Here is a 13,641-nt window from a genome sequence, read left to right on the forward strand (position 1 = left end):
TTGTATCCCAAAGAGTCCTCCTTCTTCAGATCCCCTTGACAAATGCTTATTATCAAAGTCTCGAACGCGGAACGCTTCACAGAACATAAACGCCCTTATCAGAGAACGCCCTTCTGCAAAGCCTGTACCGAGGAAGTGCTACCTTCTTGTCAGCCACATCCTCTTATTTGAGCTTCCTTCTTTTGGACCCATGTGATATGCTATCAAAGCCGTGCATGGTTTGAAATGGAGTGCACAAGAGCTTCCATTCAGATTGAGCACAGCTTTTCATATCAGTGTTTTGACAGTTTGTGGATTTGACACCAGTAGAGGATCTCGGTGCAGCTGAAGTCACCTGATTCTGTGAAGTCAGAGAGCTGAAGGTAAGCTCATTCAAGCTCATTCAGACTTCTTGTCTATGCGCGTGTTTGAAAGTTACTGTCGACACCAGGAAAAGGAAGCCACACTCACATAAAACAGACAGAGAGAGAGAGAGAGAGGAGAGAAAAAAAGCGTTTGTCTTCTCCAGATCCAGGAAACAACACTTTGACACGCTCCAGGTCACGGTTGCTCTGTCAGCCTGTGTTACTTTGTGTTTGCTGAGCTCCATCCAGACCACATGATTCAAAGTGTCCAGAGGGGAGAGGAGGTGCAGCCCCTGCAAATCTGCGGGGATCTACAGTGCTCTGCTTGATCCTTTATTGGTGCCGAGTGAAAACACAGAGAAAAGGAAGTGAAGAAACTAAACATCCTTGTCACTTAATTTGACTGTGTTTCAGTTGGCTTCTCTGCTTCTCCGTGTTTTTTCAGAAAGTTAAAACGTCCTCCAGTCACAATAAAAAAAATCCTTTCACACCACACTGTAGAAACTGTATTATAGCAGGACCAGGCTCAATACTCTTATCTCAGTGTCTGAAATTGGACGAACAAAACGTTCTGTCAGTGCAATCACTGCTTCCGCCTCTGGTCAGTGTGTGACTCCTCTGCAGCAGATGGAGGTAGAAAGAAAACTTACAGAGGCCCTGCTGAGCGAGAGAGAGACAGAGAGAGATACTTTCTGGCTCTTCATCCTGCTGTGTTTAATTTTAATGCACTTCCTCTTCGCTCAGTGTGCACAGCTGACTCTTCTGCAGGTTTGTTTTCGGACAGGTAGAACTCGTCTTGAGGAGGACTGATGGAGGCGGACATCTTTGACTATCACAGAGATGAGCACGCTGTGGACGCTGAGTATTTCCAGGGTGTGTATGCATGTAGTGAACTGAGCTGTCTTTACAATCTGTCTTTACACCACAGCAAACCATACTATTATGACGTGGACATTTCAATATTTATATATCAGAACCAGGAGAAGGTGTCAAATATTTAGTCCAGCCACAGTTTGAATCTGGAATAGACTAAATATTAGACACACCATAACGCCTGTGTTCATTCAACAGTACAACAACATGCAGTGACAACTAACTGCATTACAGAACATTATAACCTCCATTACGGGAGCAATAAATGTAAATCTGTTGTTGCTTTTAATTTGGTGTGCCTAATAAACAGGCCACTGAGTGTGTTTTTCTAACCCTCACAGTCACTGGTCTCCAATAGTTTCTCTTTAACATCTGTTAGTGCACATCTGCTCTAAACCCGACACATTCTCTATGTTGTGAGTTGTTGCGGTTGACTTAGGCAAACTGTTGTGTAATTACACTTCCTGCAGCCAGTGAACAAAATCAGCATTCATTTGTGTTTCTGTGCACCTCATGAATTTAAATAGCTTTTGTTTCTAACCACTTCCTAAGGGAAATATCTGCTTCTTCAAATGTTCAGTTCTCCACCGTGTTCAACAGCAGCAGGCGGCTCGCTGTGTATGTGAGACACTTGCTGGGTTTATCTGAGCTTTTTGTGAGAACACAGCTGAATGCATCTGAAAACAAGACTGATGAGTGTTGAAAGTCATGTTATAAAGTAAAGTTGTTCGCTGTGTAATCAAAACAAAGAGCTGAAAGAGGTTCAAAGCCCTTTGTATATATTATTTACATTGTAAAAATGATAAGGCCATATAAATATATTTAAATTATTATTTAAATTGATAATTATTCAATCAAATTAAATTAGTACAAACTTTAAATTTGAGATTTTGAGAAGTTATGAAAATAAAATGATGCTCAGCTGAGTTTCACTCCTTCAGGAATCAAAATCTGGAACTAATCTCATTGTTTCTTGACAAACTATGAAACCCATTAAATAACACAATGATATAACCAATGGTAGTCTTACAGTCGACCACTACCACACACTTCCTCCTCAATAAAAGAGGTAACTTCCTCCAAGTCCATTTGTTTCTTTCTTTAGAATAGAGACAATTTCTTACATAATCTTTTCAAAGTCCTAAAACGTATGATAACATTTTACAGATGAGCCAAAACATTACATATTTCATTATTTGTGAAACTTAAGTACAACTTAACAAGAGGCTCCATATTTCTCATTTACTGAATGCGAGAGACCTTTTGATGTTCACCCGTATGAAATGACCCTTAGCCTGAAATTACTACTTCTTTCTAACGAAATTACAACTTTATTCTCGAAATCTCAGGATTTCCTTTTCCTCAAATGGCCCTGCAAGGGTTTTTATACTTGTTTAACTGTTTTTGACACTAAAACATCTCAAATCTTTGATGATAAGTGTAATGAATTGAACAAGTCCTGCACATTTCAGCACTCTGCTATTTGGATTTCATATAGTATAGAAATTAAAGTGAATCAATGTCTTATGGGACAAATGTGATTGAAACATGGTCAGTGTAAATGTAAACCATACCTGTACAGTAACAAAGGAGCTTCATCTTACAGTCACAACACTGATGAGGTATAAATAACAGTGTAGGTTGTTTATCTTCACACAGGCGAGAAGAGGAAGCTGATTCAGCCGAAGTCTCTAAAAGACCCAAACCTTGAGAAGCTGAAGCAGGTAAGAGAGGACTTCCTGTTATCTACAAACAGACCTCCGTCTCTCTGTCCTGCATTCAACATTTGCTGTGACACACATTCGACACTTCCTGCATGTCTTTAGTGAGCTGGAAAATCCTACAGGGAAAATACATTATAGAGCCTGCATGTATGTGTGTGCATTGAGGAGCATGAATAATATCTGATGCAGGGCGGGGGAAAAAGGTGGAAGGATCAATGAAACTTTAATGAGCACAATTATTAGAGGTGATGGGAGACAGATGAGAACAGCAGCGACTAGCAGACAGAGTTGCATGGATCAGACCTTAAAACACATTTTGATTGGAAAGGATAGCAGCTCAAGTGTTTGTGTGAGTGGCAATGCATGAGTAAATAGCCCAATATAAGCCTGGCAGGTGTAATGTGTAGATTTAGGAGGAAAAAAACTAATAAAATATCATTATTTTTATAATATAATTTTGGAGGGGAAGCACAGAGTGCGTGGTGTCATTTTCCATCTACTTCAGCCTCATATCATCTCTGAAAATAGATTAGAAAGGATTTTTTTTTAAATGAGGGGTTCATGCTGGTTTTCATCTGCTGCATTGGGAACAGAACATGTATGAGAGGGGATGGGAGTGTTTGATGTATCTGGCTCTGTGATGAATTGTGTCTTGTTAGGCATTAGTTGATTGGATCAATGGGACTTTGAAACCGGAGCACATCGTGGTTCAGAGTCTGCAGGAGGATCTGTACGATGGACTGGTGCTTCATCATCTGCTGTGTGAGTTGATGCACATTTGTATGATATCACATTCAACACAAACACACTTTCACTTATTAATTAGACCATAAAAAATTATAATTTCCTGGTTTCTCCAGCCACCTTGGCCGACGTGCATCTGCCTGTGGATGAGTTAGCATTGACCAGTGCCGCTCAGATACGCAAGCTGGAAGTAATTCTTGAGGAGTTGGACAGGAGGCTGGGCCCGCAGGACGGCAGCCAGATCAAATGGAACATCCAACGTGAGTCATACAAATTCACTGGCCTCCACCAGCGAAGCAACAAGTGAACAAATGTTTGGTCCTGGCAACGCTCTCATTAGAACAGGATTTGGTGCTAAAGCTCGAGAGTCCTGTGTTAGTTTGGACCATCTGAGGAGGTTTATGGTGAAGATAAAATGTTCAAACGTTTGGAGGTTCGGTTTTAATTGTCTCTCAGTGTTTATTTAAGGGTTATGGGAGCAAAGAAATCATGCATAACCATAACAATTGTGACTGAGAATTTCAATCCAGGGTCTCTGGTTTCTCATTTGATTTTCCTTTTCTGGATCATGTGACTAAACACCATCACCTGGTAGGACAATAAACATACCCAGATAATTGATTGATTTTAAATCATACAATCTGAATTTCAACAATCCAATTCCAACAACTTGATGCTTCGATTTTATTTCATGATACAAAAACAGACGAGCTGAATCCGAGCAGCTTGAACACACTATTGATTTTTCCAAATTATTTCTTTATTTTGGTAATTGCTTTGCTAAATGAGTTCATGCAGATTTTGAGAGATGGCAAAAAAAATGCCTCTCTCTTCAAATTCTGTGGTATTTAAATTTCATCACATTGTTCCGGTAGCACCCATGTCCTGCTGGTGCCTTGTACACCACTGTGAAAACTCTGAGCAGCAGCAACAACAGAGCAGTAACTGATGTATTCATTTACAGTGACTCGATCAACTCAAGTTGCTCTAATAAACTTCTCTGCCATCAAAAGAGGGACAAAAATAAACATGTTGTTTTGTAAAAGCATTATTGATGAATAATCACAGTCAGAAATAATAATGCTGACAAAACTACTTTGTAGTGTGAGTTGAGTTCTACACCAAGTGAAATGTGTCATGAATATAAAGCTGCTCTAAGTATCTCTGGAGTTGTGACAGTTCCAAACTCCAGCACTAATAATAGCAAATGGTATACAGAGGTACTGTAATCATAAAATAGAAATATTAAATGCTAAAGCTGTAAATTGCTGTGGCTCAGGAGTTGGAGCGGGTCATCCACTAACCAGAAGGGCGATGATTTGAACCTCTCTAGTCTGCTTGCCGAAGGGTCCTTGGGCAACATACTGAACCCTAAATTGCCTCTGACCACTGTACCAGCAGTGTGTGGTATAAAAAAAGGGCAGCATATCGTCACTCTGTATGAATGTGTGTGTGAATAGGTGTATGTGACTTCTACTGTAAATCACTATGAGTGGTCGATAAAATAGAAAAGTGCTACAGGCAGTTTTTTACCATAAATATAAAAAACAATGTTTGATTTTGGGGACTTCATGGAAATTATAATGATATATCAGTACTTGTTTGTGTGTGTGTGTGTGTGTGTGTGTGTTGTGGTTTCTGTTGTCTGTCAGTCATCCACAACAAAGACCTTCTGGCTACGATTCATTTGCTGGTTGCCATGGTGAGATGCTTCCAGCCTGAACTGGATTTGCCATCAAATGTGAAGGTTGAAGTCGTGTCACTGGAAGTGAGTTTCAACACGAGCTGTAGCACTCTTGTCTTTCCTGCACCATATCATGAATCAAGTCTTTTATGCACGTTCTGGAGTCTCTGTTAAATTATGGTAAACTTTAATTTGCCTTGCAGGTCAACAGCGGTGGAATCAAATCCGACGTACAGACAGAAGTCCTGACAGGTGATCGGCCAAAGTAAGTAGATTTCTGTGCTGTGAGGTTCTGTGGATGAGGAGAAAAACTCACAGTTCAGCTCATATATTTTTGGCTTCTCCAACAGCAACACTGGCTCAGACTCCCTCAGCAATACTGAAAGTGAGTACGAGTGGTCAGAGGCTGAGTCGATGCTAACATCTTGAATGTCATCCAAACAGCATTACAGCCGACAATGACCTAACACACGTCTCTGTCTGCTGTCCGCTCTCCCAGGGGAAGATCCCATTGAACAACTGCTGAGGCTGGAGGCTCACAAGGTCAACACGGTGAAGAAGGTATAAAACTGAGAGGAGAAGTGCTGAAGTAGTTTAGGGTTTTGACTCTCATCCCAGCTGACACAAAGAGCAGATGCAGTGGTGGTTAAGACAGGAAATGAATCAGCATCATATCTGTGAGCTTAACTTCAACCTGCAATACAAAGCCTGTGAATGAGGGTTAGAAATACGAACCAAATATGTAGGGAACCAGAATGGATCATTTTTTCAAACCCATGGGGTTACTGCTCATGATTTGATTTTACTATTTTTATGAAATTTTTTAAAATAATCTGTTTATACATCTTTAAAATATCAAAATAGTTAAGACTGTCCAGTACAATCTTCACAGCCGAGAATGACATCTTACATTTTTCGGTTTAGTCTACTCAGAACTCTAAATGTTCAAAGAAACATTCCAAGAACCAGTTGTAAATGGACCAGATGATTTTCTTAACTTTTCTTATTGTCCTGTGTTTCATTATAGTCACAGTTGTAAACGCCAAAATAGCTTTTTCAAGTTTTTCTCTTTTGTTATTTTGAGTTTTCTTTGAATGTAAAAGTTCTTTAAGGTGAAATAGCCAATGATGCCGTGGTTAAAGCAGCTCCTCTGTTCCTGAATCTCACATGAAATAATGCCCCACATTTGCATAATGCAGACCGAGCAGCTAGACTGTCACGCCCCAGAACGAAAGCCAGGTAAAGCAAGGCCCACCTTGGCTGTGTCTTAGTTCAGGGGCAGCTTCCTTCATCGGATGTGGTCTTATAGGAAAGGAAAGAGATGTGTTCTCTGAAAACTGCTGCATGTAAACCCAAACCCAAATTAAAATCAAGAATATGTCCGCAATATCTCTCCTTCCAGAAAATGCATTTCAAATTGACCAACATGTCATTTTAAGCCGCTGTTGGCAAAATAACTCAAGGTGGCAGCAGAAGTCAATTGGTGTCAGTATAAACATCCCGGATATTAGCAGCAATGTAGACTCTTGTTGTTTGATAAGTAACTCGGTCAGTTATTAAAATTGTTGAGGGTTTATTTACAGTTTTTGGGCTCATTTATTAATTGACTAATTGATTGCACTTAAGTCGCCAGGTGCTCAAAATGTCATCAAAATAAGGTGAAGTTGTATTAATGAATTAATTTAATTTTCAGGCCATTTTACACTTTGTCAACCAGACCATGTCGAAGATGGGTCTGCAGGTCGCTGAACTGGACAAACAGGTGATAAGAGAAGCAGCAGCTGGAAACAAAGAATAGTAAACCACTCCCCCCCGAGATAATTTCACCTCCTGTGTTTGTCTGTGCATAGTTTGCCGATGGCGTCATCCTGCTTCTGATGATTGGACAGTTAGAAGGCTTCTTCATCCCACTCTGTGACTTCAACCTGACCCCTGTCAATCAATCTGAGATGGTACGGACACATCACAGCAGAGACGTGGCAGAGTTCTACTGGACAGCCACACTCACGCACACACACACACACACACATCATCATCATTATTCTGCCCGCAGATGACGTGTTATTTATGTATGATTAATTTATTTATCAAAAAACCAATCACGTAAAAGAAAAATTACCAATTTCAGTCAGAACTCACTTATGCTGATAATTTATGAAAGTGTAGACATACACACAATCCATTAATCAAATTCAAAGGAAAGATCATACCACATTTTCCTCATTTCTACTTTCAGCTAATTGAATTTCCTTGTGAGCTCTGTGGATAATGAGCTACAGAACTGAAACCTGATCCAAAGTCCTGCCCATTACATTAAATAATGTGATACAATTAATATTTTACTATGTGATAAAAGTAGGTGCATAATTACTACTGAGTCATGGCTCACTAAAATTCTATCTTTACTGTAGAAAACAGTAGGAGGAGTCAATGAAAAAGTTATGACTCATGTGACGAGCTTGTGACTTATTGTACAGAGACACTGGGACATTTCTTATTAGACTTCTAAATTCCTTAAAAACTAAAAAAAACTCTGGCTATAAAAACATTATATATCAGCCTAATCAGCATTAATATTGGATTCTACAAATATATTAAATCTGGCAGTTCTAACATAACACAACCAAAAAATAATGACTAATCTGGTTGATCTTTAAATTAAAACTATAGACCTATTTATTTTATAGATCACTAAATAATTCATCACACGGTACCATAACTTCAATAAAAGGACATCATAAAGTGTAATACATTATAATTGTCTTCATTATGAATTTTATTTTTACAATCCAAATACAATTGTTAGGACTGTTGTCTCAAAGTTACTGGTTGGAGTCCTGGTTTGGTGGATGTCTTTCTGTTTGGAGTTTGTTTGTTTGCATGTGAGGCTGAGACTCAAAGATAATTCAGATATTATTATATTTGTTATTATGTTATTATATCTGATATTGATATATACAAGTAACAGTTTGTATCTTAGTTAGTTGGGTGATCCTCATATTTGTTAAATGGCTTAAATCAAAATGTGATTTTCTGTTGGACCTGTTTGTTTGTTTCTTCAGCTGCACAATGTGACCTTGGCCCTCGACCTCCTGAATGATACAGGCCTGACTCTGTCCAGTGTTAAACCAGAAGGTGAGAAAGATCACTGTTTGCTCATTGTTCACACAACACACACACACACACACACACACACACACACACTCTCAGATCTAACTTGAATTAAAATGTCAGGCGCAGAGGATGAGAAAACTAAAACAGACGTTCCGTGAGTAGAATGATTGTAACAAAAAAAAACAACGGACCCCCGAGACGACAGCGTCAAACTAATTCAGATGAGATCCTCTATCAGGAGCATCTGTCAGAGTGATGGGGAAATGCCAGAGTCTGTTTGTGTGGCAGGTGAAGAGGGGGATCGCTCTGGTAGTTTGACTCAATCTCAGCTGCTTGGCGGAGTGTGGGTCTGACAGTGTTGCGGAGGGAAAGGTGAAATTGCTTGCGGAATATAAATGAGTGCGTTGGGTGTCTCCATGAGTATCACTGCGGATGATTGGCTGAGTCCGAGGTCATCATCTTTCATTTAGAAGAGCAGCGAGAGAGACGGTCCCAAGGGGAGGATGTTTCTGTGGTGCCTGCCGATACACAGGGATTTAATCTCAACATACACTATCTACTGTGTGTATGTGTGTGTTCGTGTGTGTGTGTTTGTCCACAGGAGGATATGTTTTCTGTATTCATGAGCACTTGAGTTATCAGGCAGATCCCAGAAATAGACTGATTGTATCTGTGCAGTGAAATGTTCCCATTTGAGATTGCGCGGTGTTTTGCAATTCTGCTTGAAGAATGAAGAACGCCTCAGCTGCTCACACACCTGAACAACCTGCCCAACAAATTCAGACCCGCAAAATCTAAAACCACATTTTCAACAACAGCCTTTTGAATAAAAATATATATTTATTTTGTCCTTTGTAAAGAGCATTGTGTTTTAAGTTATTTTGCTGAGCTTCTTTCAGCATACATAAACAAACTTTTCTTTATATTATTATTCAATTATGAATTAGTTGTTTTTTGTCAATCGACTATACATTTCCTATCTTGTGAATTTTTACAAAACATGATGTACCGGCAGTGTGTGAGTGATGTGTGATAGATAAAGTGCTGCACATAGATGCACTGTATGAATGTGTGTGAATGGTTGAATTGTAAAATTGTACTAGTTTTATTAATATTTATTTGCTGTAGCTCAAGAACATGTTTGTTTGCCCCTTCAACTAACACCTACAAATCCATGGCATTCACTGGAAAACCAGTAACGCACGCAAAACACTCATTTAAATACTATTGCCTCTACCATGTTTGCACCTGTTATCATTTATGCCAATTATTTTTACTAGATCACATGCAAAACGCCCACCAACCAAACTGGCAATCTGATATAATGCAAGCACAATTTAGCACTCTTTATTTGGGATCTTAGTAAATCAGGCCCTTAGGATGAGGATTAAGTTCTCAGAACCTCGAGCTTAGATAGATCATGTGTACTGGTTTCTATCCAGAACAATACACCTGAGCACATCAACTAAACTCCAAACCATGAATGAACACAAACAGCCACTGCAAGACAAATCATCAGCCGTGGCTGAATGTGAGCATGTTCAAGTAGTCAGTTTAAAAAAAACATGAAGAGCAGAGGCTGCATGAACAGCATACACTGTAAAAAATTTATAAAAAGTGTAAATGCCATAAATATACAGTAAGTTGCTTTCATAATAAAACTATATTTAATCCATAAATTAATAGAACAGGAATACATCTTGATTCAATTGTTCTATGGTCTTGAATGGTAAATTACATTGAATTCTATGTAAAAAAATAAATAAAAGAAACACACCCCATTTCTGAATGAATGTATATGTATTTTAATGTAATTTGATGATAAGTATTTTGGCAAACTCAGAATCTTTTTTAATAACATTGCTTCATGGCTTATACTGAGCTGTACAATGCCACATACTGGTGCTATTCTTGGTGTCTATACAGTCAGTCAGTTCAGGAAGAGAAGAGTAAAAGAGAGAGACTATCTCAGTGAGTTACCCACTTGTCTAAGTGTGTGAATCAATCAATAGTAAATGGATCGCCTTCACTTCCCTGCAGATCCATTATTGACAGAATGCGGTGTATTCTCCCTCAGCCTCTGTCTCCCTTTCACGATCACTGTGACGTCCCCACAACGTCAGCTACTGGCCATACACTATAGCCTGTAATTGTAATATAAATCCCTGACATGATAACTCTTAATGTAAGGACAGGCACAATTAATGTCAGCCAGGAGCAAATGACGAATTTAATTGCTTTTTAGTGTCTTTTTAATTACCAACATAATTGGTATGATGGAATAAGGAATCCCAGCACGCAGGGTCTCAAACTGGAGCGTACTGCGTGCAATAATTAGGTTAAAGCGTCATGGAATCAATCTTCATGTCACACTCATTCACTCTGTGCATCTCACAACGGAGAGTAATTTAGTTGGGGTCTCATCTCGCCAAGGACATATTGATTTAATTTCCATCTAATGTTGTTTTCTGTCCCCCTGATCTATGACCTGCGAGGACGGATTGTGAAAATAGTTTTTTTAAGCTAATGTTATAAGCCAATGATGCTTAATGCCTCCTCCTATTCTCACTGCCTCAGTGGCCTTGTGGAAGCTGATGCTGCTTTATGAATATGCGCTGAATGTTTTTCTTGTTTGTGACAGATATTGTCTCTCAGGACGTCACAGCCACCTTGAAGGTCCTGTACGCCCTGTTCAAGAAGCACAAAGAGAAATGAGAGACGCTCGGAGAGGAGCTCCGGAGCTGGGGATGCAAAGAGCTGAAGAAAGGTGGAGCGTTTGACCAGATTGTGGTTTCATCTGTCGCAAATACTGTGAATGTTCTTATTCAAAGGGTGACATAAAATGTTGTTGATCCTCTCACCCAAGTTTGTGCAAGAAGCTTAAGTAGCGTTAACCAGTTGATCGTAATCAAAGTAGAGGGCCAGCATTTATTTAACATTCTTGAGCAAAGTTGATACAAAATCTAAGGTACTAGACACAGTTTTTACTCACAGTCACTCTGAGGGACTTTAAAATGATTTGAAAAAAGTCTGAGAAAGCCAAATATACAAATAACACTCCTGAATAAACCCATTCAGTTTTAGCAAGGTCCGTTTGTCAGCACCTAGCAAGCCTGTTAGCACTGATTAGCCTTGAACCAGGTCACATAGATTGTTTCTAAAGATGAAACAAATGATAGCTCCCAAAAGAGAAGCCAAAGCGTCTTGTTAAGTCTGCTCCATTAGTCATGTGATTTCCTTGACAACACACAGACACCATCGTCGGCTCATATCATAAACTCTCCAGACCTTAGTCGGTGTCTGTGTAAAAATAGGGTGAAATGCCATGATTGAGAGCTGAGACCGACTCACGATTGGTAAATAAAATTGGTAAAATTTGGTAAAAGGTACGACCTTGATAACGTGGCTTCTTCTACGAATCTCTGGGCCCAAGTGACGTTATTGGCGCAAGGGAACAGCGTTTGTATCCAGGATATATTGGCGGGAATTTTTGGATACAAGTCGAGACGCGTTGCTCATTTTGATTTACAGTCAATGGTCACTACGCCAGCAAGCCCACGGCACTGATTACTTTGTAAAAAGATGGTGAATTCAATGTAAAACTACCAAGCCGGCAAAGTCGTCCACTGTCCCAAAATTAACTGCAAAATTGTGCTTGAATTTGCACCATTTAACCCAAAATCCGGCACAGGAGGGCTCTGCGTTATTGGCAGTTGTTATTGCCATGTTGTCTGGAACCAGCTGGTTCAGTGTCCTTGTTTACAAAATGTAAGATTTATTTTGCTTCATATTACATTCATTAATTGATGTATTATCGCTGTGCCACCACAATTAATGTATGACCTAATGGGTCTCTTCAATGTTGTTGACAGCTTAAGGACAATAAAGTGTTCACGCAAAGCCAATTTAATTTTTTTTAAACATATTTTTCTTCACGTTCTGAAGGACCACATGTGTTGTGGTTATTTCCTGGATTATTTGCTGGGGTCTTTTTGCTGGAGACTTCTCAATAAACGATGTTCTTTCTCGGCTCTTTTCATGTGTTGCTGCCCACAGTCTGTGACCTCCTCTAGTCTGAATGCTATTGTCATGTATAAAAACAAGTGTATGAATAGTGCAGCAGATGGAGGGAGGTACTCAGAATGAAGGACAGAAAAAATAGCGGCGGTTCCATCAAACCGTATTATACAAATGATGTGTTGAATTCAAAAAAAAGTTGACCAGATAACCTAATTACCTTGTGTGGTAAATAAGTGTAGTTAAAAATAAAGTTATTTACATTGTGTTAAATCATGACACAAAAATGCAACTGCCTCTCTTGACATTTTGTGTGTGTGTGTTAGCAAACTGTAGAGTTCATTCTTTGTTTGTGTCTGAAGGTTAATGTATGAAATTTGGGCAACAGCAATAAAGAGCAGCAGTTAACACTTTAACGCTTGTTATTCCCTCCAGTTGCCTTACGGATGTGACATTCTCACATTAATTCATATTTCATTACCCTTGACATTTCAAAAAAAGTTTATATCTATAGATCACAATATAGTTCTCACATTGTTTGTGCAGATAGATAGACAGACAGACAGACAGACAGACAGACAGAGACTGATAGATAGACATACCTATTGATAGTGAGACAACTGAGCCTTTTTACTGAATCATCAATCGTTTTTTATTAAGAATATTTCAGACATAACTAACAGCATCATACTGTATCTGTCTCATTAGAGTTAATACTGTGAATACTTGTACTTTTAAGCATGTGACTGTGATATGATCACAATAATAACATTCATGAAAATGTGTAAAACGATACTGAAACAAGCTGGATTAATCATAAAACCATCTATGGCTATGTGCAAGCATCTGTGCGTCTTTGACAGGCATCTTCACTGATGGACAGTGTGGCAGTGAATGTAAATCATGTAAGATGAATGTCTTGTAGCCTCCGTACATATTAATAGGGTCAGAGCTCTGACTGTCACCACTTTCTAATCCATTAGAACAAACAAGGATAAAATCTAGGATAAATCTTCAGTGGATTAAACCTGTTCTGCTCCAATGACGACACCTTCTTCCTCTCCCATTAGGGCGACACAGCACCAGCACTAACTCCTCAACATCGTAGCAGCCACTCTGCCATGTATGAAGAAGAACAACT

General features: G+C 39.2%; 1 protein-coding gene across 2 annotated transcripts; it reads left to right on the plus strand.

Annotated features, from left to right (window-relative positions):
- Positions 1-222: 222 nt before the first annotated feature.
- parvg (parvin, gamma) lies at positions 223-12,916 on the plus strand. Of its 2 annotated transcripts, none has more exons than XM_061076385.1 (13): positions 223-362; positions 1,113-1,217; positions 2,877-2,941; positions 3,601-3,703; positions 3,802-3,945; positions 5,338-5,453; positions 5,573-5,634; positions 5,720-5,754; positions 5,869-5,930; positions 7,063-7,131; positions 7,220-7,321; positions 8,432-8,504; positions 11,125-12,916. In XM_061076385.1, exons 2-13 carry the CDS (start codon positions 1,154-1,156, stop codon positions 11,196-11,198), a joined length of 969 nt encoding a protein of 322 aa, XP_060932368.1. In that variant the 5' UTR covers positions 223-362; positions 1,113-1,153; the 3' UTR covers positions 11,199-12,916. The 2 variants fall into 2 exon arrangements, with proteins under 2 accessions (XP_060932368.1, XP_060932369.1); XM_061076386.1 differs by having other exon boundaries at positions 1,129-1,217.
- Positions 12,917-13,641: the final 725 nt, after the last annotated feature.

The sequence above is a fragment of the Limanda limanda genome, chromosome 8, assembly GCF_963576545.1.
Source record: "Limanda limanda chromosome 8, fLimLim1.1, whole genome shotgun sequence".
In the NCBI taxonomy this organism is placed as follows: domain Eukaryota; kingdom Metazoa; phylum Chordata; class Actinopteri; order Pleuronectiformes; family Pleuronectidae; genus Limanda; species Limanda limanda.